General features: G+C 68.8%; 2 protein-coding genes across 6 annotated transcripts; both read left to right on the top strand.

The window, feature by feature from the left end:
* Nucleotides 1-1,595: 1,595 nt before the first annotated feature.
* Nucleotides 1,596-4,588, top strand: DUSP23 (dual specificity phosphatase 23). 4 transcript variants are annotated; one of them, XM_058860442.1, is made up of 4 exons: nucleotides 1,596-1,684; nucleotides 3,033-3,305; nucleotides 4,223-4,404; nucleotides 4,477-4,588. In XM_058860442.1, the coding sequence occupies exons 2-4, from the start codon at nucleotides 3,036-3,038 to the stop codon at nucleotides 4,493-4,495; spliced, it is 471 nt and encodes a 156-aa protein (XP_058716425.1). In that variant the 5' UTR covers nucleotides 1,596-1,684; nucleotides 3,033-3,035; the 3' UTR covers nucleotides 4,496-4,588. The 4 variants fall into 4 exon arrangements, with proteins under 4 accessions (XP_058716425.1, XP_058716423.1, XP_058716424.1 ...); XM_058860440.1 differs by lacking the exon at nucleotides 1,596-1,684 and adding an exon at nucleotides 2,147-2,298; XM_058860441.1 differs by lacking the exon at nucleotides 1,596-1,684 and adding an exon at nucleotides 2,592-2,755.
* Nucleotides 4,504-19,620, top strand: IGSF9 (immunoglobulin superfamily member 9). Of its 2 annotated transcripts, none has more exons than XM_058860376.1 (20): nucleotides 4,504-4,600; nucleotides 7,873-8,064; nucleotides 12,584-12,736; nucleotides 12,861-13,012; nucleotides 13,149-13,266; nucleotides 13,402-13,543; nucleotides 13,704-13,849; nucleotides 13,956-14,098; nucleotides 14,177-14,317; nucleotides 14,394-14,510; nucleotides 14,861-15,011; nucleotides 15,124-15,247; nucleotides 15,321-15,496; nucleotides 15,588-15,838; nucleotides 15,920-16,004; nucleotides 16,332-16,502; nucleotides 16,692-16,737; nucleotides 17,312-18,493; nucleotides 19,068-19,213; nucleotides 19,315-19,620. In XM_058860376.1, exons 1-20 carry the CDS (start codon nucleotides 4,504-4,506, stop codon nucleotides 19,506-19,508), a joined length of 3,927 nt encoding a protein of 1,308 aa, XP_058716359.1. In that variant the 3' UTR covers nucleotides 19,509-19,620. The 2 variants fall into 2 exon arrangements, with proteins under 2 accessions (XP_058716359.1, XP_058716360.1); XM_058860377.1 differs by lacking the exon at nucleotides 4,504-4,600 and adding an exon at nucleotides 7,189-7,621 and having other exon boundaries at nucleotides 7,874-8,064; nucleotides 19,315-19,619.
* Nucleotides 19,621-19,639: the final 19 nt, after the last annotated feature.

Below are 19,639 nucleotides of genomic sequence, written 5' to 3'. Positions count from 1 at the left end.
GCCCCACAGCCCTGGGGTCCTGCAGCCCCCATTCCCGGGGGATCAGCCCCACAGCCCTGGGGTCCTGCAGCCCCCATTCCCGGGGGGTTCAGCCCCCTGTCCCAGAGGTTCAGCCCCACAGCCCCGGGGTCCCACAGCCCCCTGTCCCGGGGGGTTCAGCCCCACAGCCCCGGGGTCCCACAGCCCCCTGTCCCGGGGGATCAGCCCCACAGCCCCAGGGTCCTGCAGCCCCCTGTCCCGGGGGGTTCAGCCCCACAGCCCCGGGGTACTGCAGCCCCCTGTCTCGGGGAATCAGCCCCCATTCCCGGGGGGTTCAGCCCCCTGTCCCGGGGGATCAGCCCCACAGCCCCGGGGTCCTGCAGCCCCCTGTCCCGGGGAATCAGCCCCCATTCCCGGGGGGTTCAGCCCCCTGTCCCTGGGGTTCAGCCCCACAGCCCTGGGGATTCAGCTCGCTCTCTCGGGGGGTTCAGCCCCTGTTCCGGGGGGCTCAGCGCCTGTCCCGGGGGTTCAGCCCGTGTTCCACTGCTCCTGTCCCGGGGGTTTCAGCCCAGAAGGTTCAGTCCCTGTCCCAGAGGTTCAGCCCCGCAGCCCCGAGGGGCTCAGCCCCCTGTCCTGGGGGTTCATCTCGCTCTCTCGGGGGGTTCAGCCCCTGTCCGGGGGCTAAGCCCCGCTGCCCCGGGGTCCCGCAGCCCCCTGTCCTGGGGGATTCAGCCCCGGCGGGCTCAGCCCCCTGTCCCGGGGGGTCCAGCCCCCAGTCCTGAAGCCCCCTCTCCCGGGGGGTTCAGCTCGCTGTCCCGGGGGTTCAGCCCGTGTCCCACAGTCCCGTGTCCCGGGGTTTCAGCCCCAGGAGGCTCAGCTCGCTGTCCCGGGGATTCAGCCCCACAACCCCGGGGGGCTCAGCCCCTGTCCCGGAGGTTCAGCCCCGCAGCCGCGGGCAGCCCGTCCCCCCTGAGCCCCCTTGTCCCCGCCTTGTCCTCCCCTTGTCCCCCCCTTGTCCCCCCTTTGTCCTCCCCTTGTCCCTCCCTTGTCCCCCCTTGTCCCCCCCTTGTCCTCCCCTTGTCCCCCCCTTGTCCCCCCTTGTCCCCCCCTTGTCCCCCCCTTGTCCCCCCCTTGTCCCCCCTTGTCCCCCCCTTGTCCCCCCCTTGTCCCCCCCTTGTCCCCCCCTTGTCCCCCCTTGTCCCCCCCTTGTCCCCCCTTGTCCCCCCCTTGTCCTCCCCTTGTCCTTCCCTTGTCCCCCCCTTGTCCCCCCTTGTCCCCCCCTTGTCCCCCCCTTGTCTCCCCCTTGTCCCCCCCCTTGTCCTCCCCTTGTCCCCCCCTTGTCCCTCCCTTGTCCCCCCCCTTGTCCCCCCCTTGTCCCCCTTTGTCCCCCCTGTCCCCCCCCCTTGTCCCCCCCCTTGTCCCCCCCCTTATCCTCCCCTTGTCCCCCCTGTCCCCCCCTTGTCCCCCGACACCCGCCCGGTCCCCCGTGTCCCCATTCTCCCCGTGTCACCCCCGGTCCCGCCTCCGTCGCTCGCTGCGGCCTCTCCGGGCCCTCTCCGGCCCCGCTCCACCCCGGCCCCGGCCCCGCTCCGCCCCGGCCCCGCTCCGCCCCGGCCCCGCTCCGCCCCGGCCCGGCCCCGCTCCGCCCCGGCCCCGCTCCGCCCCGGCCCGGCCCCCTCTCGCTCCGCCCTGTGGAGCCTCCCCGGTACGGCGGGGCCGGGGGGACAGCGGGGCCGGGGGGACACCGGGGCCCCGCGGGGAGCGGCGGGGCCGGGGCGGAGGGAGCGGAGCGGGGCCGGGGCCCAGCGGGGCTCGGGGCCGGGGCTGCGGCCTGTGGGGACCGGAGGGACCCGAGCTGGGCGGCCACACGGGCCCGGGGGTGAACGGGGGCTGAACGGGGGTCCCGGGGGTGAACGGGGGGTGAACGGGGGAGAGCGGGGGTCCTGGGGGTGAACGGGGGGTGAACGGGGGTCCCGGAGGATGAGCGGGGGTCCCGGGGTGAACGGGGGTCCCGGGGGTGAACGGGGGGTCCCGGGGGGTGAACGGGGGTCCCGGGGGATGAGCGGGGGTCCCGGAGGTGAAGGGGGGTCCCGGGGATGAGCGGGGGTCCCGGGGGATGATGAGGTGGGGGGATTTGGATTGGGGGACCCGGTTAAACTCTCCTGGGGAGGTGAATCTGGGGTGGCTTGGGGTCCTGACATGAGGGGGGGTCTCAGTTGATGGGTCTGAATTTGGGGTCTGGGGGCTTTATTTGGGAGTCCCAGGAATCCTGGCAGGGGGCTCAGGGGAGTTTGGGCTACCCTGGCCACGTTCTTCAGGGTGAGGTTTTGGGGGTCATGGGGGGTCTGAGCTGGGGAGTCTCAGGGTCTTGACCTGGGGGTCCTGGGGATCTGGCCAGGTTCTCCAGGGGGTTGGTTTTGGGGGGCCAGGCGTCCTGATGGGCAGAGTGTGAGCTGGGGGTCTGGGGGCTTTATTTGGGGGTCCCAAGGGTCCTGGCCGGGGGGTTTTGTGGGCTCCTGGAGGAGAGCCGGGTTCTCCAGAGGGATGGTGTTGGAGGGTCTGGGGATCTGAGCTGGGGGTCCCAGGGGCCAGGATGGGGGTTTGGCCATGTTCTCCAGGGGCTGGTGTTGGGGAACCTGAATTGGGGGTCTCTGGGGACTTGATTTGGGGGCCTGGCTATGTTCTCCTGGGGGTGATATATTGGGGGTCCTGGAGGTCCTGACCTGGGGGCTCTAACTTGGGGGTCCTGGCCAGGAGACCCCAGGGAATTTGAACTGTGAGTCCTGGGGGTCCTGACCCCTGTTCTCTGGGGGTGGTACTGGGAGGCATGGGGGCCTGACCTGGGGGTCCTGGGGATCTGAAATGGGGGCTCCAAGGGGGCTGGCCAGGGCATCCCAAGGGGTCTTTCCTGCGGGTCCTGGCGATCCCGAGATGGGGGATCCAGGGCACCGTGACTTGCGGCTCCTGTGGGTCCTGACCCGGGGGATCCGAGGGGATCCATGGCTCTGGCCCAGGGGGGGTCCCCAGATCAGCAGTGTCCCCTGTCCCCACAGGCCATGGGGGCATCCGAGCCCCCCAACTTCTCGTGGGTGGTGGAGGGCCGGCTGGCAGGGCTGGCGATGCCGCGGGAACCGGGGCACTACCGCTACCTGCGGGATCACGGCGTGCGGCACCTCGTGTCCCTGACCGAGCACGCCCCACCACACCACGGCTGCTGCCCCCAAATCCAGCTCCACCGGCTCCGTGTGCCCGACTTCACTCCCCCGAGCCCCCAGCAGATCCAGAGCTTCCTGCAGATCGTGGAGGAGGCCAATGGCCGCGGGGAGGTAAGGCCAGGGATACCTGGGGGGGGAATTGGGGGATACCTGGGGGACAGCTGGGGAGACTGGGGTGGTGACACTGGGGAGGAATTGGGGGATACCTGGGGGACAACTGGGGGAGACTGGGGTGGTGACACTGGGGGGAATCCAGGGGGATACCTGGGGGACAACGGGGGGAGACTGGGGTGGTGACACTGGGGGGGAATTGGGGGATACCTGGGGGACAGCTGGGGGAGACTGGGGTGGTGACACTGGGGGGAATCCAGGGGGATACCTGGGGGACAACGGGGGGAGACTGGGGTGGTGACACTGGGGGGGAATTGGGGGATACCTGGGGGACAGCTGGGGGAGACTGGGGTGGTGACACTGGGGGGAATCCAGGGGGATGCCTGGGGGAAGAGACACCAGGGAAGGAAACACGTCTGGTGAACACCTTGAGGATACCTGGGGGGAGATGACAGAGGGGAGACACCTTGAGGGTGGGGGACACCTTGAGGGTGGGGGACACCTTGGTGGGGGGAGACCTCAGCAGGGTGACACCTTGAGGGGACAATACCTCAGCGGGGGGAGTTCCTTGGGGAGGGACACCTTGAGGAGGGACGTTTGGAGGGATGGCACCTTGGTGGTGGGGGACACTTTGGAGGGGGGAGATGACATCTTGGGGGAATGGCACCTTAATGAGGGACATACCTTGGGGGGAGGACACAACTCCCTGGAGGGGACACCTGTGGCAGGCTTGTGACACCTGGTGGGTGTGACATCTCAGGGGCTGCACCCTGGGGGTTGACACTTGGAGAGGGGACAGCAGGGAGAGGTTCCATGAAGGCAGTGCCAAAGCTGGCATCGCCTGTCACCCAGGGAGGGCCACGGGGAGCATGGGGGGGTCTGGCAGTGCCACCCACCCTCCGTGTCCCTGTCCCCAGGCTGTGGCAGTTCACTGCATGCTGGGCCACGGCCGGACAGGCACCCTGCTGGCCTGTTACCTGTGCAAGGAGCAGCACCTGGCCGGTGGTGACGCCATCCGCGAGATCCGGCGCCTGCGGCCCGGCTCCATCGAGACTGCGGAGCAGGAGCGGGCTGTAATCCACTTCTGCCAGTGCCTGAGGTAGGTGCCACCCTCCCCAGGGTCCCCTGTCACCGTGGGGGTCCCCTCCCCTAACTCACCCCCCCTCCACAGCACTGGGGAGGAGACCTGAGCACATGGATGGGATCCATGGAATTGGGCATCCTGAAGAATCGGGCGTTCCCAGCCTTGTCTGTCCCCTCCTGCATTAAAGGACTGGCCTGTGGCTCCTCTCCAGGTCTGATTTTGGGGTACACACTGAGGGGATGCCCAGCCATGGCTCTGCTGGGCACCCCCAGACCCGGCTTGGTTGGCAGCTGCATCCTGGGATTTGGGGTCCTGGTTATGGGGTCCCTTGGGGTGATGGCTTTGGGGTCCTGGGTTTGGGGTTCCTCAGGGTTCTGGATCCTGGCTTTGAGCTCCCTCAGGGCCCTGACTTTGGGGTCATTCAGGGTCCCAGTTCTGGGGTTGTTTGGGATCCTGGGGTACCTTGAGTTCCCAGCTCCTGGCTCTGGATCCTGGCTTTGGGGTCCCAGCTCTGCATCCTGTCTCAGGGGTCCCTCAGGGTCGTGGTTCCAGGATCACACATCTGGGGTCTCTCAGGGTTGTAGTTCTGGGATCCCTTGGTGTCCCAGTTCTGGGGTGTCTCAGGGTCCTGGCTCTGGGGTCCCTCAGGGACTGAGAGCAGCCTCATTTCAGCCCCACAGAGCACCCCAGAGCTGTCACCCAGATGCCAGCGCCCTGATGCCACGTGGAGGGTGACAACTGTGTCAGTGCCCGGGGGCCGACCCGGGACGTTGATGCTTAAAGTGTAGCTTAGCCGGAATTGAGGCATCTCCATCCAAAAATCCAATCCTGGAAATCTCTTCTCAGCTGCTCCTAACCTTGGTGGCATTTAAATCCTGGTTGGAAGCAGTGTCACCGTCCCCATTTCCGGGCGGGTGACGCATGGCTGGGAGCGCCCCCGGGCACAACTGGGGCCAGCGTCTCAACCAGCAGCTCCAGGGTCCCCAAAAGTTCCTTTGGGACGCCACAGTGTCACCATCCCCCCTGGGGGATAAGGCACCGGGGTGGTGACACCGGGGTGGTGACACTGGGGTGGTGACACTGGGCACGGTGGTGACAATCCAGCTGTGCCCTGCCCAGAGGTGACCAGAATTGGGAAGGGGACTCACCACGGGGTGTGGGGTCACTGCAAAACTCCGGGGCAGCACATGGTGCACGCTGTGCCCCGTGGTGGCATTTTGGGGACACCCGTGTCCCCCAGGTGGTGACACAGCGGGGCCGTGGGTGGGGAGCGTGCCTGGGGTGCAGCCAGGTTGGGGTGCCCAGCCCTGCGTGGGGGCTGGCACGGGGACAATGGGGACGTGGTGGGGACACTGTGGGGACACTGTGGGGACACTGTGGCCACGGTGGGGACACTGTGGCCGTGGTGGCAGTGCCGGACAGCGGCGTCCAGCCTAAGCTCACGGGAGCACATGGGCCAGAGCGGCTGAAAGCTGCTTATGGCAGAATTATTGCCCTTAACTCCGCTGACTCCGCGCTGTCCTCAGAGTCCCCCGGGCTCAGGGGGCCAGGCTGGGCCGGGGGGGGCTCTGTGGACCCCCCACCCCCTTCAATGGGGGCTGGGCTGGGGGTGCATCGCCCCAGCACCGCTGCCAGGGCTCCCATGTGGCTGCACCGGTGTCACTCGTGTGGGGTTTGCTCAGCCCTTGATCCCAGTTCTGTGCTGGGAACAGCACCAGGATGTCCCCCCGTCCCCTGTGTCCCCTCCTGTCCCCCCAGCCTGGCCAGCGGCCCAGCTCCGGCTCAGCTCACGGGATGGGGACACGGCACCGGTGGCTGTCCCTGTGTGGGGACACATTTAGGATGGGATTAGAGAGCGGGAGCTGGGATGGGGAAGGGCGAGCGCCAAGTGCTGGCACAGAGGGCCTGGGACACACAGAGGGGACAGAGGGGACAGAGGGGACATGGGGCTGGGCTTTCTTGTCACAGCTCCCAGTGCCACCCACCCGTCCCTGTGTCCCATGGGGGAATCAAACACCCAAACTATAGCAACGCCCATCCACGTGTCCTGTCCATGTCCCACCCGTGTGTCCCATCCATGTCCCACCCGTGTGTCCCATCCATGTCCCACTCATGTGTCCTGTCCATGTCCCACCCGTGTGTCCCATCCATGTCCCACTCGTGTGTCCCATCCATGTCCCACCCATGTGTCCCGTCCATGTCCCACTCATGTGTCCTGTCCATGTCCCACCCATGTGTCCCATCCATGTCCCACCCATGTGTCCCGTCCATGTCCCACCTGTGTGTCCCATCCATATCCCACCCGTGTGTCCCATCCATGTCCCACCCGTGTGTCCCATCCATGTCCCACTCATGTGTCCCACCCGTGTGTGATCCCTGCGTCCTATTCATGACCCCTCATCCCTTCCAGTCCCACCCCTGTGTCCCCGCCTCAGCTTCCCTCAGTCCCACCATTGTGTCCCTATATCCCACCCATGTGTCCCCTTCGTGTGTCCCACCTGTGTTTTTCATTCACGTGTCCTCTCCGGTCCCCACCCCGTGTCCCCCCCATGTCCCGCCCCATGTCCCGTGTCTATCCCACCCATGTGTCCCACTCGTGTCCTCCCTCTAGGTGTCCCTCCCGTAGCCCCCCATGCCTCCCCCGGTTCCACCCGTGATCCCCCCTGTGTCTCCCCATGTCCCCCTCGCTTTCCCCCCTGTATCCCTTCGTGTCACCCTTCGTGTCACCCTTCGTGTCACCCCGCATTCCCCCCATCCCCGGGTACTACATTTCCCAGCATCCCTCGCTCCCCTCTGCCTCGCTCCGCCATTGGCCGCTTCAGGACGCGCCCAGCGGCGGCTTCTGATTGGCTGTCGCCGCGGCAACGGCCGGCGGGGGGCGTGGCCGGGGCGGCCCCTCCCGCCATCGCGGGTTTGTTTGCGGCCGCCCGGCGGCGGCGGCCGGAGCCGAGCGGACCCGGACGGACCCGAACCGAGCCGGAAAGAGCCGAGCGCAGCCGGGAAGAGCCGAGCGCAGCCGGGAAGAGCCGAGAGCGGCCGGCCGGGCATGAGGAACGGCGGGACGCGGAGCCCCCCGCGCCCCCCGCCCGGGGCCGGTGCCCCCGGGGCTGCCCGGCAGAGCCCGCCGGTCCGTGGGCCCCGGTGACGCCGCGGGAGCCGCCGCAGGGGGGGCCTGGGCTATGCGGTGGTGGCTGCGCGCCGCCGTCCTCAGCCTGCTCGCCGGAGCCGGGGGGTGAGGGGCCGCCCCGGGGAGCGGGGGCGGGGGGGGCGGCGGGGCCGGTCTGGTCGGTGCCGGGCCGCGGGGCTCGAGGGTGGGGAAATGGTCCCGGTGTATCCCGGCGGGGCCGGTCCGCCTAGTGCCGGGTACCGGGAAGGCGGGGGCGGGGTGTTCCGAGGGCAGGGGAAGGGTCCCGGTGTGTCCCGTCCCTATCCCGGTTCCTCCCGGCGTGTCCCGTCTCACCGGTGCCGGTGCCGGTCCCGCAGGCAGCGGCCGGAGCGAGCCCCGGGCCGTGGTGGGGCGCGTCGGGGGCAGCGCGGTGCTGGGCTGCGGGCTCCTGGCGGCACACGAGGCGCGCCCGCCGCTCTACGTGATCGAGTGGGTCCGCTTCGGCTTCGTCCTCCCCATCTTCATCAAGTTCGGGCTCTACTCGCCCCGCGTGGACCCCGAGTACGCGGGTGAGTCGCGGGGATGGGGCGGGCGGGGGGTCCCGGGGTCCCCCGTGGGGTGTCCTGTGTCTCCAGTCGCTGCGGTTGGGTCCTACCGGGTGCTGCTGCTGTTGAACCACCTTAACCCCACTGCCGGGGAATTGGGGGGCTCTTTCAGGGGTCTCGGGAAGGGACGGTGAGGGACCAGGGAGGTCCCTGCAGCAGGTGAGTCCCGATCCCCATCCCCAGGGCTGGCAGGAGGGATGGGGATCCCCAGCTGGCAGATCCCTGCCCAGCCCGGCAGCAGGAGGGATCCCCACGGGGTAAAAGGTGGGAGAAGCCCCCCCAGCCCACCCCCGTGGGCTCTGGCTGCCGGGGCATCTCCCGCAGGATGGAACGGCCGAGCTCCCGGCTCTGCCCGGGCCGTGTCACCCCGGGCCGGTGCCACCGGGGTGCCCCGTGCCAGGGCTGCGGGCGCTGCCCCGGCCCGTGCGGGTCGCCTGAAGGTTGAGGCTGGGGAGGGGATTTCGGGGGAGCTGCTAATTGGAGCAAAGCTGGGCCGGGGACGGGCTGGGCGTGGGAGGGGGATATTCGCTGCTTTAGCGGGTATTTAAAGTGAGCGGTGGCAGAGCCAGAGGAATCCCAGCGAGAGGATCCCTGCGAGCAGGGAGGGGAAGGCCACAGGAGTGTCCCCTGGGGATAGGGAGGGCCAGCAGCCCGTGGGTGATTTGAGCTGAGCTCAACCCCGACGTTCTGTGCCAGCCACGCACCGAAATCCGTGCTCCGACCATTCCCTGGGGGGCCGGATCATGCCCGGATCACGACCCAAACCCTGCTGCCAAAATTGTCCCCTGCCTAAAAATCACCTCGGCTGGGACATCCACTCTCCCGCTGCCCCTTCCTTGGCCGAACGAGAGGGCGCGGATTTTGGGAGACACCCGGGAACGCTTTCAGCAGCTCCGAGTTAACTCAGGGGGAGCAGCGGTGACAAGGAACCCCCCGGGCAGGACCTGGCACCTGCTCTCCCGGGAGGCCCGGGCTGGGCTCCGGTTACCTGAGCTCCGAGGGGCCCCGGGGCTGCCGCGGCTCCGGTTACCCAGGAAGGGGCTGGCAGTGTCCTCCTGCCCCCGCCGCCAGCTCGGCCCCGGGGGCTGCGGCAGCAGATTGGGATCAGGGCTGGGGGAAGGGGCTGGTGGCTGGAATGAGGGCGAGGTGGGTGGGCAGGGGGGGCTGGCGGCTGTCGCCATGGCAGCGGGCGCGGCTTGTTTTCCATCGGCCGGGAAGGGATGGGGCGGTGGGTGCAGGGCGACGCCAGCCCCCTCTGTCCGGCGCTTCCCTGGTGGATCAGATCAGGTGTCACCCAGCGGGGACGCTGCTGTCACCAGTGCCCCTCCTGGGGAGATCTGGGCTGTCCCAGGGTGGGCTGCGGCTGCCTCTGTGACAGCGCTGGGGGGGACGGGGTCGGCTCTCCCCTGGGTGCCAGCACCACCCACGGTGTCATGGGCCGCTGTCCCCTGCCCTAGAACGGGGTCGGTGGTCTCTGGCCTGGCTCAGGTCCCCCCTCCCCGGCTCTGTCCGCGTGGCGGGGGCTGCAGCCCCTTTTGTGTCCCGCTGAATGTCGGTTGCCAGGCGCGGGGGGATGCTGGGCCACAGGGTTTTGTTTTTGCAGGGTGGTGGAGGAGGAGGAGGAGGAGGGGGCTGGGGCCGGCACAGGGGGATTAAGGGGAGGCTGAGGGGCGTCCCCAGGCCACTCTGATCCCTTCCAAAGGGACCTTTGTTCGGGAGCCGGCTGCTCCCGCCGCGCCTGGGGCTGGGGGCTGGCAGCTGCTGGCGGGGCCGGACTTCCCAGAGCTTCCCAGAGCTTCCCCAGAGCTCTCCAGAGCTTCCCAGAGCTTCCCAGAGCTTCCCCAGAGCTCTCCAGAGCTTCCCAGAGCTTCCCAGAGCTTCCCCAGAGCTTCCCAGATCTTCCCAGGGCTTCCCCAGAGCTTCCCCAGAGCTCTCCAGAGCTTCCCAGAGCTTCCCAGAGCTTCCCAGAGCTTCCCAGAGCTTCCCCAGAGCTTCCCAGGGCTTCCCAGGGCTTCCCAGGGCTTCCCAGAGCTTCCCAGAGCTTCCCAGGGCTTCCCAGAGCTCCCCAGAGCTCTCCAGAGCTTCCCAGAGTTTGCCAGAGCTTCCCAGAGCTTCCCCAGAGCTCTCCAGAGCTTCCCAGAGCTTCCCAGAGCTCTCCAGAGCTCTCCAGAGCTCTCCAGAGCTTCCCAGAGCTTCCCCAGAGCTTCCCAGAGCTTCCCAGGGCTTCCCAGAGCTCTCCAGAGCTTCCCAGAGCTCTCCAGAGCTTCCCAGCGCTTCCCAGAGCTTTCCCAGGGCTTCCCAGCGCTTCCCAGAGCTTCCCCAGAGCTTCCCAGGGCTTCCCAGAGCTTCCCAGAGCTTCCCAGGGCTCTCCAGAGCTTCCCAGAGCTTCCCAGAGCTCCCCAGAGCTGTCCCACTTCCCAGGACCCGGCGTGGGAGCCAGGGCTGGGGTGCGGGCTGGAGGATCCCTCATCTCAGAGTTGTAGGGTGAAGGCAGAGGGGTGGGAGACAGCTCTGGGCGCTGTGGGAAGGTTTGCACGTGGGGTTCGCAGGGCTCAGGGTGGATCTCGGTGCCCAAACCCGCCTGCCCGGCTCCTGCCGCTCCTCCTCCTCCTCCTCCTCCTCCTTGCCGGGCTTGTCTGGCGGGACACGGAATCCGGCGGGACACGGAATCGCAATCCCGCTGCCGGCGGCGCCCGTGCGGTGCCAGCCAGGGCTCGGGTGCCTCGGGCAGTGCGTGGGGACAGTCTGTGACACCGGGCAGAGCGTGGGGACAGTCTGTGACACCGGGCAGAGCGTGGGGACAGTCTGTGACACCGGGCAGTGCGTGGGGACAGTCTGTGACACCGGGCAGAGAGTGGGGACAGTCTGTGACACCGGGCAGAGCGTGGGGACAGTCTGTGACACCGGGCAGTGCGTGGGGACAGTCTGTGACACCGGCCACAGCCGGCAGCGGGGTTCCCCAAAACTCCTGCCTTGGGGTCCCCTCGGGAAGCTGCTGGTCCGGGGATGCTGATAGAGCATCGTGGGCTGCTGTGGGGCTCCCGGTGCCGGGACTGTGTCCCTGCCGTGGTGTCCCGGCTCACCTGGCATGGCCCGGGGGTGGCCGGGGTGGGAGGGCCGGGCCAGGGGGTGCCGGGGGGATGGATGCCCAGGGAAGGGGGTGCTCCGGGCAGGGGGTGCCTGGCGAAGGGGATGCTTAGCACGGTGGATGTCTGGGGGCAGGGGGTGCCCCGGGCAGAGGGTGCCCGGGATGGCGGTCCCCGGGATGGGGGTGCCCCGGACAGGGGGTACCCGGGACAGGGGGTGCCTCGGGCAGGAGGTGTCCCGGGACAGGGGGTGCCCTGGGACAGGGGGTGCCCGAGACAGGGGGTGCCCGAGACACGGGGTGCCCGGGACAGGGGGTGCCCTGGGACAGGGGATGCCCTGGGACAGGGGTTGCCCGGGCATTGGGTGCCCTGGACAGGGGGTGCCGGGGACAGGGGGTACCCGAGACAGGGGGTGCCCTGGGCAGGGGGTGCCCGGGACAGGACAGGGGGTGCCCGGGACAGGACAGGGGGTGCCCTGGACAGGGGGTACCCGAGACAGGGGGTGCCCGAGACAGGGGGTGCCGGCGCGTTCGTCGGGGGCCGCTGGCCGCGCACCCCGGCCTGGGCTGAGCCAATTGCCCGCTGCTCCCTGAGCCGATTATGGCTCTGATAATAGCCCGGGGGATTAACGGGCTGCGCCCGCTCTCGCTTCGGCCCTTATCCCTCTCCTCATCAAAGAGGCCGTGGGGCTGGAGCGGGGTGCGGACCCCACGGCCTGGGGGAGCCCCGGGCGCCGTGTCCCCCCCGGGGAGCTGCAGAGCTCGTTCCTGTGAGGCGGGCGGGGGTTCACCGTGACCCCCCCGTGCCGCGGGGAGCGGGGCCGGTGAGGGGGTGCCGGGGCTTAGCGGGGCTCCTAAGGGTGAGAGCGCCGGGGGGGCTGCCAGAGGGAGGGAGCCGTGGGGGAAGAGTCTTTGGGAAGAGTGAAAAGGGGTCGGGGGAAGGGGTGTGCAGGGAGGGGAGCTGGGACCGGTCCTGCCCGGCCGCTCGGAGCGATGCTCGAAGCGCCCGGACCCGCCGTGCTGCGGGACCCTGCCGAGGCCACACTGCGCGGGGGCGGGTGACAGAGCCACTGCCACCTCCTGTCCGTGTCACCCATGTGTGTAGTGCCGATTGTCGCTGTGACCAACCTATGGCACCGCCCTTCCCAGGCCCCCGTGGTGCCAGCGTGGGCGGACGCCCTGGGGAGGGGGTGGTCCCCGGGAGGGGGTGACCCGGGGAGAGGGGTGACCAGAGGAGGGGATGGCCCGGGGAGAGGGTGACCCGGGGATGGGGTGACCCGGGGATGGGGTGACCCGGGGATGGGGTGACCCGGGGATGGGGTGACCCGGGGTGGGGGTGGCCCCGCGATGGGGTGACCCGGGGACGTGGCTGTCCCTGAGCCGCTGCCGGACTCGCAGGTCGTGTGCGGCTGGAGGAAGGTGCCTCACTGCGCCTGGACCTGCTGCGTGCCGAGGACCAGGGCTGGTACGAGTGCCGGGTGCTCTTCCTCGACCGGCACAGCACCGACGCCGACTTCCAGAACGGCACCTGGATCCACCTCACCGTCAACGGTACCGGCCCTTCCCACCCTCACCTGCTCTGCCCACACGTCCCAGGGCTGTGGGAACAATGGGATTCCACACTGAGTCGAGCCAGGTTTGGGGGTGAAGGTTTGGATCTGGATTTACCTTCCAGCACCCCCCACCTTCCTGGAGACCCCCCCTGCGTTCGTAGAGGTGCGGGACCAGGCTGCACTGAGCCTCACCTGCAGGGCTGTCGGCAACCCCCAGCCTGTTGTCACCTGGAAGAAGAGTGACCTGCCTGTCCAGAGCGGGGACACGGTGCAGGTGAGGGTGACAAACCACTCTGTGGGGTGCAGCTGGGGTCTCGTAGAGCAAGTGCCCATCCCTGCTGTGGTGGCACCTGCCTGCTGCCACCACCCCGTTGACGGGACACGTTGCTGTCCCTTGGTGGCTGTTGCAGGTGAGGAACGGGACGCTGAGCATCGCCGCCGTGGAACGCGCCAGCGCCGGCACCTACACGTGCCACGCGTCCAGCAAGGAGGGCACTGTCACCCACACCACCCGTGTGCTCGTGCAGGGTAAGGACAGGTGATCCCCCAGCCCTGCCCCATGGGCTGGGGACACAGAGGGAGCCGTGGCATGGTCGGTTTTGGGAGCAGCTGGGGCTGTCCCCTGTCCCCAGCCCTCATTGCCCCTCTGCCTGGCACCCCCAGGGCCGCCCATTATTGTGGTGCCACCCCAGAACGTCACTGTCAACATCTCCCAAGATGCCTTTCTGGCGTGCCAGGCTGAGGCATACCCAGGGAACCTCACCTACACCTGGTTCCAGGGCAGCAGCAACGTCTTCCACCTCAGGTAAGGCAGGAACGGGGATGGCACCGGGGCTGCTCTGCCCCCCAAACCTGGCCCCAAGTGCCAGGGACAGCCTGGGTGTGTGGTGGGGACAAATCCATCACCCCAGGGCAGCAGGGATGGTCCCAGCTGTGCCACTCACCGCTGTCCTGTCCCTTCCCAGCCACCTCCAGGCTCGAGTCCGTGTCCTGGTGGACGGGAGCCTCCTGCTGCAGCGAACGACCCCGGATGACGCTGGCAAATACACCTGCACCCCCAGCAACGGGCTCTGGAAGCCTCCTTCTGCCTCAGCCTTCGTCACAGTGCTCTGTAAGACCCCCACTCCTGCACCCCAGGCCGTAGGGGTCCCTGCTGTGGGGGCTGTGGTGGGAACAGGGGTGCCCCATGGGGACCCCAGCCCCGTGTGTCCCCACAGACCCAGCACAGGTGACCACCATGCTCCCGGAGACCCACCTGCCCAAGGGCATGAGGGGCGTGATCCGCTGCCCCTCCAGGGCCAACCCCCCCCTGCTCTCCGTCACCTGGACGAGGGACGGGCGCCCGCTGGAGCTGGACAAGGTACGGCCGCTCCCACCCTCACCACCCTTCCCAACGTCCCAAATCCCTCTTCCTCCTCACCCAATTCCCCTCTCCCAGCTCCCTGGCTGGTCCGTGCGGCCCGACGGCTCCATCGTCATCGCCACGGGGAACGACGACGCGCTGGGGCTGTACCGCTGCACACCCTACAACAGCTACGGCACCGCCGGCGAGTCCCGGCCCACGCGCGTCCTGCTGAAGGTGAGGAGCCCCTCGGGGTCCCCTCCTGGCTCTGCACCCCCTGACAAACCCCCCAAACTGTCCCTCTGCCTTGCAGGACCCTCCCGCCTTCACGGTGCGGCCCAAGGAGGAATATTTCCAGGAGGTGGGCCGGGAGCTGGTGATCCCCTGCACGGCTCACGGGGATCCCCCACCCAGCATCACCTGGGTGAAGGTAGGGGCTGCTGCTGTGGGGGGCCAGCTGAGCCCCCCCAGTGATGGAGATCACTTTTGGCCTCTAGGGCATCATTTTTGGGGTGGTGTCCTTGTCCCTACATCACTCCTGAGGCTGTGTCCCTGTCCCCACCAATGCTGCACCCCATCCCAAAGTGGGGTCTCATCACATGGTTCCTGAAGGGCCTCAGGTCACTTTGCTTTGCTCTAAAAACGTGGCAAAGCCCAGCCCCAGGGTGGTGGGTCCCCCTTTTCAAGTCCTCTCATCCCCAGGGTGGTGGTGTCACAGTCCTGGCCCTGCACGGGGGTGGCTTGGTGGTGGCCCCCTGTCAGCGTGTCCGTGCCCCACAGGTGGGCAGCGTGGGGAAGAGCAGTGCCCAGGTGGACAGGAACAGCAGCCTCATCCTCCACCCCCTCAGCAAGGAGCAGCACGGAGTCTGGGAATGCACGGCCACCAACCAGGTGGCCAGTGTCACCGCTGCCACCTCTGTCCACGTACTGGGTGAGCTGCCCGTCACTGGTGGGCTGGGATGGTCCCGGGGTGGGCAATGCAAACCCCACCCTGTGCTGGAAGGGGTGGTCAAGCCCCTCAATGTGACACTGCTGCCCATCAGGTACCAGTCCCCACGCCGTCACCAACGTCTCCGTGCTCCCACTGCTGCTGGCAGCCAACATCTCCTGGGAGCCAGGCTTCGATGGAGGCTACTTCCAGAGGTTCAGCGTCTGGTACACCCCGCTGTGAGTGCCCACCCTCGCTGTGTCCCCCCAAAGGACCCTCAGCTCCGTGCTGACGGGTCCCTGCTGTCCCCAGGGCGAGGTACCCGCCGCGGGCTCACCACGACTGGGTGTCGCTGTCGGTGCCGGCGGGGGCTCAGCACCTTCTGGTGGAGAACCTGCAGCCAGACACCAGTTACCAGTTCAGCGTCCTGGCCCAGAACAAACTGGGCAGTGGCCCCTTCAGCCAGATCGTCACCTCCGTGCCCAGGGGTAAGGGGAGCTCCCCAAAACACCCCCGGTACCCCCAAGCACTCTGGAGGTTCCTGTTCCCACCTCGTGCCGGTCTCCGCTGTCTCCTCAGGCTTCCCAGTGACCACAGTGCCTCCGGAGCCGCCGGCCATGACCGTGCACGTCTTCCTGTCCCCACCCCGGGCTCTGACGGCCAACGAGACCATGAGGGGGGTTCTGCTGCGCTGGGACCCCCCTGCCCGCACCTCGGTGGCCCTGAGCGGGTACGCGCTGGAGCTGCGGCAGGACAAGGGCGGCTGGGAGGTGCTGGAGCGCTCCATCCCCGGCACTGACACCCAGGTGCTGGTGCCAGGGCTCATCAAGGTGAGCTCTGATCGGGTGTTGGGGTGGGTTAGGGTTTGGTGGCCACTGTGGCTGCGTGGTTCACGGCCCTGTGTCCCCCAGGACGCCTTCTATGAGTTCCGACTGGTGGCCTTTGCTGGCAGCTACATCAGCGACCCCAGCAACACAGTGAACGTCTCCACGGCAGGTAAGGCTGGGGACAGAACCCAGGGGTGCAAAGCATCCAAATTCCCAAAGGAGAAGCCTCTTCATGCTGCTCCCACCCCCGTGTCCCTGCTGCTAAACTGGGGTCAGAGCAGGACCCCCAAGGCTAAAGCTGGGGCAACAGATCTGCCTTGGCTTCAGCCTCACAGACCAGAGCATCCCCTCTCCATGGTCCCACCAAGGGCAGAGCAGCCCTGGTGGGGCAAGAGCTGAGGTTCTGCTGTGTCCCTGTGCTGCTGGTGACACGTGGTGACACGTGGTGACACGAGGGGGGCTGTGCCTGCCTGACGGGGTGCCCTGTGTGCGGCAGGGATGGAGGTGTACCCGTCCCGCACGCAGCTGCCGGAGCTGCTGCCACAGCCGGTGCTGGCGGGGGTCATCGGGGGGATCTGCTTCCTCAGCGTGGCCGTCATCTTCAGCACCATGGCCGCCTGCATCATGAACCGGCGCCGCGCCGCGCGCGTCCGCAAGCGCCGCCAAGGTACGGGCACGGGGACGGGACACGGGGACAGGACACGGGGACAGGACATGGGGACAGGACATGGGGACAGGACATGGGGACAGGACATGGGCCAACCTGGGTGGGGACCGAGTGGGTGCCGCCGTCTCCTCCTCATCACGTTTTGAGTTGCTCGCCGTGTGATCCCCCTGTGTTCTCATGGCCTTCCAGATCCACCACTCGTCTTCTCCCCCAGCAAGAAGCTTCCACCTCCACAGTAAGTCGCGCCACGCCATTGCCACGCTCTCTCTCCCTGTCCTGCCGTGTCATCGCCGTGTTCCCTCCATCCCACTCCCTTCCTGTGCGTCTCCCACCATGCCACGTTCCCTCCCTGTGCTGCCATGCCGTGCTCCCCCACATCCCATTCCCTCCCTGTCCCACTCCTGCCGTGTCACTCCTCTGGCTTCCACTCCCCCACATCCCCTCATCCCACTCTGGGCCGTGCCACACTCCCCTCCCTCTCCCACTCTCGCCATGCCATGCTCCCCTCCATCCCTGTCCCTGTCCTACTCCTGGCCATGCCATGTTCCCATCCCTGTCCCTCTCCCCCCATCCCACCGCACTCCTCATCATCCCTCTGCCACCGGCTGGGGGCACAGGGACAGCCTGGGGACAGCCACCCCCTGCTGCCACCAGCCAAGGGTGTTAGGAGCAGGGTGCTGGGGCCGGGGCTCTCCCCGCCTGCTCCCTCCGGGCACTTTTGGCTGGAGAAAGGATCGGGAAGCGCAGGAGCAGGGCTGTGAGGGCCCGGGAGCACGGGGGGTGCTGCAGCTGCCGCCTCTCCCTTGCAGCAATGCTCGTGGCCCTGGTAGCCCCGACAGCACGGTGAAGCTGAAGCTGCAGCCGTCACCGTGCCGGAGCCTGCACCGGACGCTGCTGTGGGGTGAGAAAGCCGGCACCAGCCTGGGGCTGAGCATCGCCGGCTCCCGCTACCCCGCCTACGAGAGCCGGGAGCACGTCCCGCTGGAGCGCATCTGCCGCGGCCCCGACGGGCGCTTCGTGGTGGAGACCGACCCGCGGCCGGAGCCGGACCCTCCGCGGGCCCCCCTGGAGCCCTACCACCAGCTGCCCGCCGAGGAGGATGAGGATGAGGAAGAGGAGGAAGAGCCCGTGTGGCACAGGGGGGTCTCGCTGCGCCCCCAGCCCGCGGGGCAGCCCCGCCGGGGCGCCCGGGCCTCCAGCCACCGCCACGGCCGCTACTTCGGCTACGGCAGCAGCAGCCCCGTGGACGAGGCCGTGGCGTTGAGCATCACCGATGTCAGCCCCGTGGCCTCCGCCGCCGCCACCCTGCCTTACAGCGCCGCCCAGGAGCCCCCCGGGCCCCGCCACGGCCCCCCCTGGGACTCGCCGCCCCGCCAGGGCTCCCCCCCGCCGGTTACCGCCCCCCCGGTGTCCCCTGGCCCCCCGGCCATCAGCGGCATCCTCCAGTACCTCAGCCTGCCCTTCTTCAAGGAGATGTGTGTGGACGGCGACTGGCCCCCCCCGGAGGAGCCGGCGGAGCCCCCCGGTGCCGGCGCCCGGCCGGAGCCCCCCGCCAGCCCCCCGAGCACGGGGCGGACGCTGTGCCCGGACTGCATTGACACAAGTGCCAACGCCACCTCCCCCGCCGCCACCGCCGCGTTCCTTGAGCCCCCCCGGCTGCCCGTGGGCCCCGCCAAGGCCTCGCTGCCCGGCTCCCCCTCCCGGCCCCGCTCCCCCAGCCCCGGGGCTCCCCCGCAGCCGGTGCCCCATCTCCGGACTGAGCTCCCGGGGCGGCCGCCGGACGCTGCGCCCCCGGAGAAGCTCCCGCGGGGCAGCCTGACCAGCCAGAGCAGCGGCCGGGGCAGCGGCTCCTTCCTGCGGCCCCCCTCGCTGGCACCGTCCTTGGGGGGCACCTTCCTGGGCACCCCCTTCGGGGACGGGGGCAGCTGGCACAGTGGGGGCTCGGCAGCAGAGGAGGGACGGGGCAGGACGGATGCTGGCGCCGGGAAGAGGTGAGCCATGGGCAGGGCGCTGGGATGAGCTCCTGGAGCGTGCTGGAACAGCTCCGGGCCTGTCCCACCCAGCTGGGATGGGGTGTCCTGGCACGGAGCCACCTCCCAGCTGCCTGCCAGCCCTGCAGAGCCCTGGGGACACCCCCGCACTGTCCCGAGAGACCACTCCAGTTGTCCCCCAGCATCCCTGCCAGCTCCCCACTGTCCCCACATCCCTCGGGGTGGTGCCCCTGATGCTCATCCCTGGGATCTGACGCCTTGGGATCGGCCCCTGACACCCATCCAAGGGGATTTGTGGCTTGGGGGGGTCTCTCCTGGCATTCATCCTTGTGGTCTCATGGCCATCCCTGGGATCTGACACCTCAGGGTCTGTCCTGACCTCCATCCCGGGGCTCTCGTATCCATCCCCAGGATCCCATACCCATCCCCAGGGTCTCACACCCATCCCCAGGGTCTCACACCCATCCCCAGGGTCGCACACCCATCCCCGGGGTCTCACTTTTTGGGATCTCCCCTGAAGCCCATCCCCGGGGTCTCACGCCCTCGGGCCCTGCCCCTCGCCCCCTCCCCGCAGGAGAAACACCTCGGTGGACGAGAACTACGAGTGGGACGCGGAGTTTGCGCTGGAGTCGGAGCTCCTGGAGGCGCTGCAGCTTTACCGGGGCGCGGTCCCGGCCCGGCCCGGCTCCTCCATCGCCCTGCGGGACCTGCAGCGGCACAGTGAGTGCGGCCCCCCCGCGCCCCCCACCCCCGTGCCCAGGGCCCCGTGGCCGGCCCGGCGGGTGCCGCGGCGGGGCCGGACGCTGCCTCTCTCCCCGCAGAGCCCGGCTCGGCCCCGGTGAGCTCGGTGTCGGCGGAGGCGCTGGGGACAGGGGGTCCCCCGGAGCGCGGCCAGACCCCCCGCCCCGAGGGGCCGGGGGCGCGGCGCCGCAGGGAGGGGGCCCAGCAGCGGCGGCAGCGGGTGGGTGCCCGCGGGTGCTGCTCCGAGCGCTTGGAGCTGGCCACGCTGCTCTAGGAACCCCCGGGACCCCCTGGGATCCCGCGGGTCAGGGGTGAAAGGATGGGCGGGGGGGAATAAAGAGGCGTGAGAGCAGCTCTGGCTCCTGTTGGGGTCGCCCAGCATCCCCAAGGTATCCAGGGCTCTGC

Source organism: Poecile atricapillus, chromosome 33 (assembly GCF_030490865.1).
Source record: "Poecile atricapillus isolate bPoeAtr1 chromosome 33, bPoeAtr1.hap1, whole genome shotgun sequence".
Classification (NCBI taxonomy): Eukaryota; Metazoa; Chordata; class Aves; order Passeriformes; family Paridae; genus Poecile; species Poecile atricapillus.
This window is presented reverse-complemented; position numbering and strand designations above follow the sequence as displayed.

What these genes read in the sequence shown, in the direction of transcription:
- DUSP23 (XM_058860439.1), top strand. Translation starts at nt 2,979, where the DNA reads ATGGCTCTGGCCCAGGGGGGGTCCCCAGATCAGCAGTGTCCCCTGTCC. An exon ending in AGGCCAATGGCCGCGGGGAG is followed by an intron (nt 3,306 to 4,222) that starts GTAAGGCCAGGG and finishes CCCTGTCCCCAG; the next exon opens with GCTGTGGCAGTTCACTGCAT.
- IGSF9 (XM_058860376.1), top strand. Translation starts at nt 4,504, where the DNA reads ATGGGATCCATGGAATTGGGCATCCTGAAGAATCGGGCGTTCCCAGCC. An exon ending in AGTGAACGTCTCCACGGCAG is followed by an intron (nt 16,005 to 16,331) that starts GTAAGGCTGGGG and finishes TGTGTGCGGCAG; the next exon opens with GGATGGAGGTGTACCCGTCC. An exon ending in CGTCCGCAAGCGCCGCCAAG is followed by an intron (nt 16,503 to 16,691) that starts GTACGGGCACGG and finishes ATGGCCTTCCAG; the next exon opens with ATCCACCACTCGTCTTCTCC.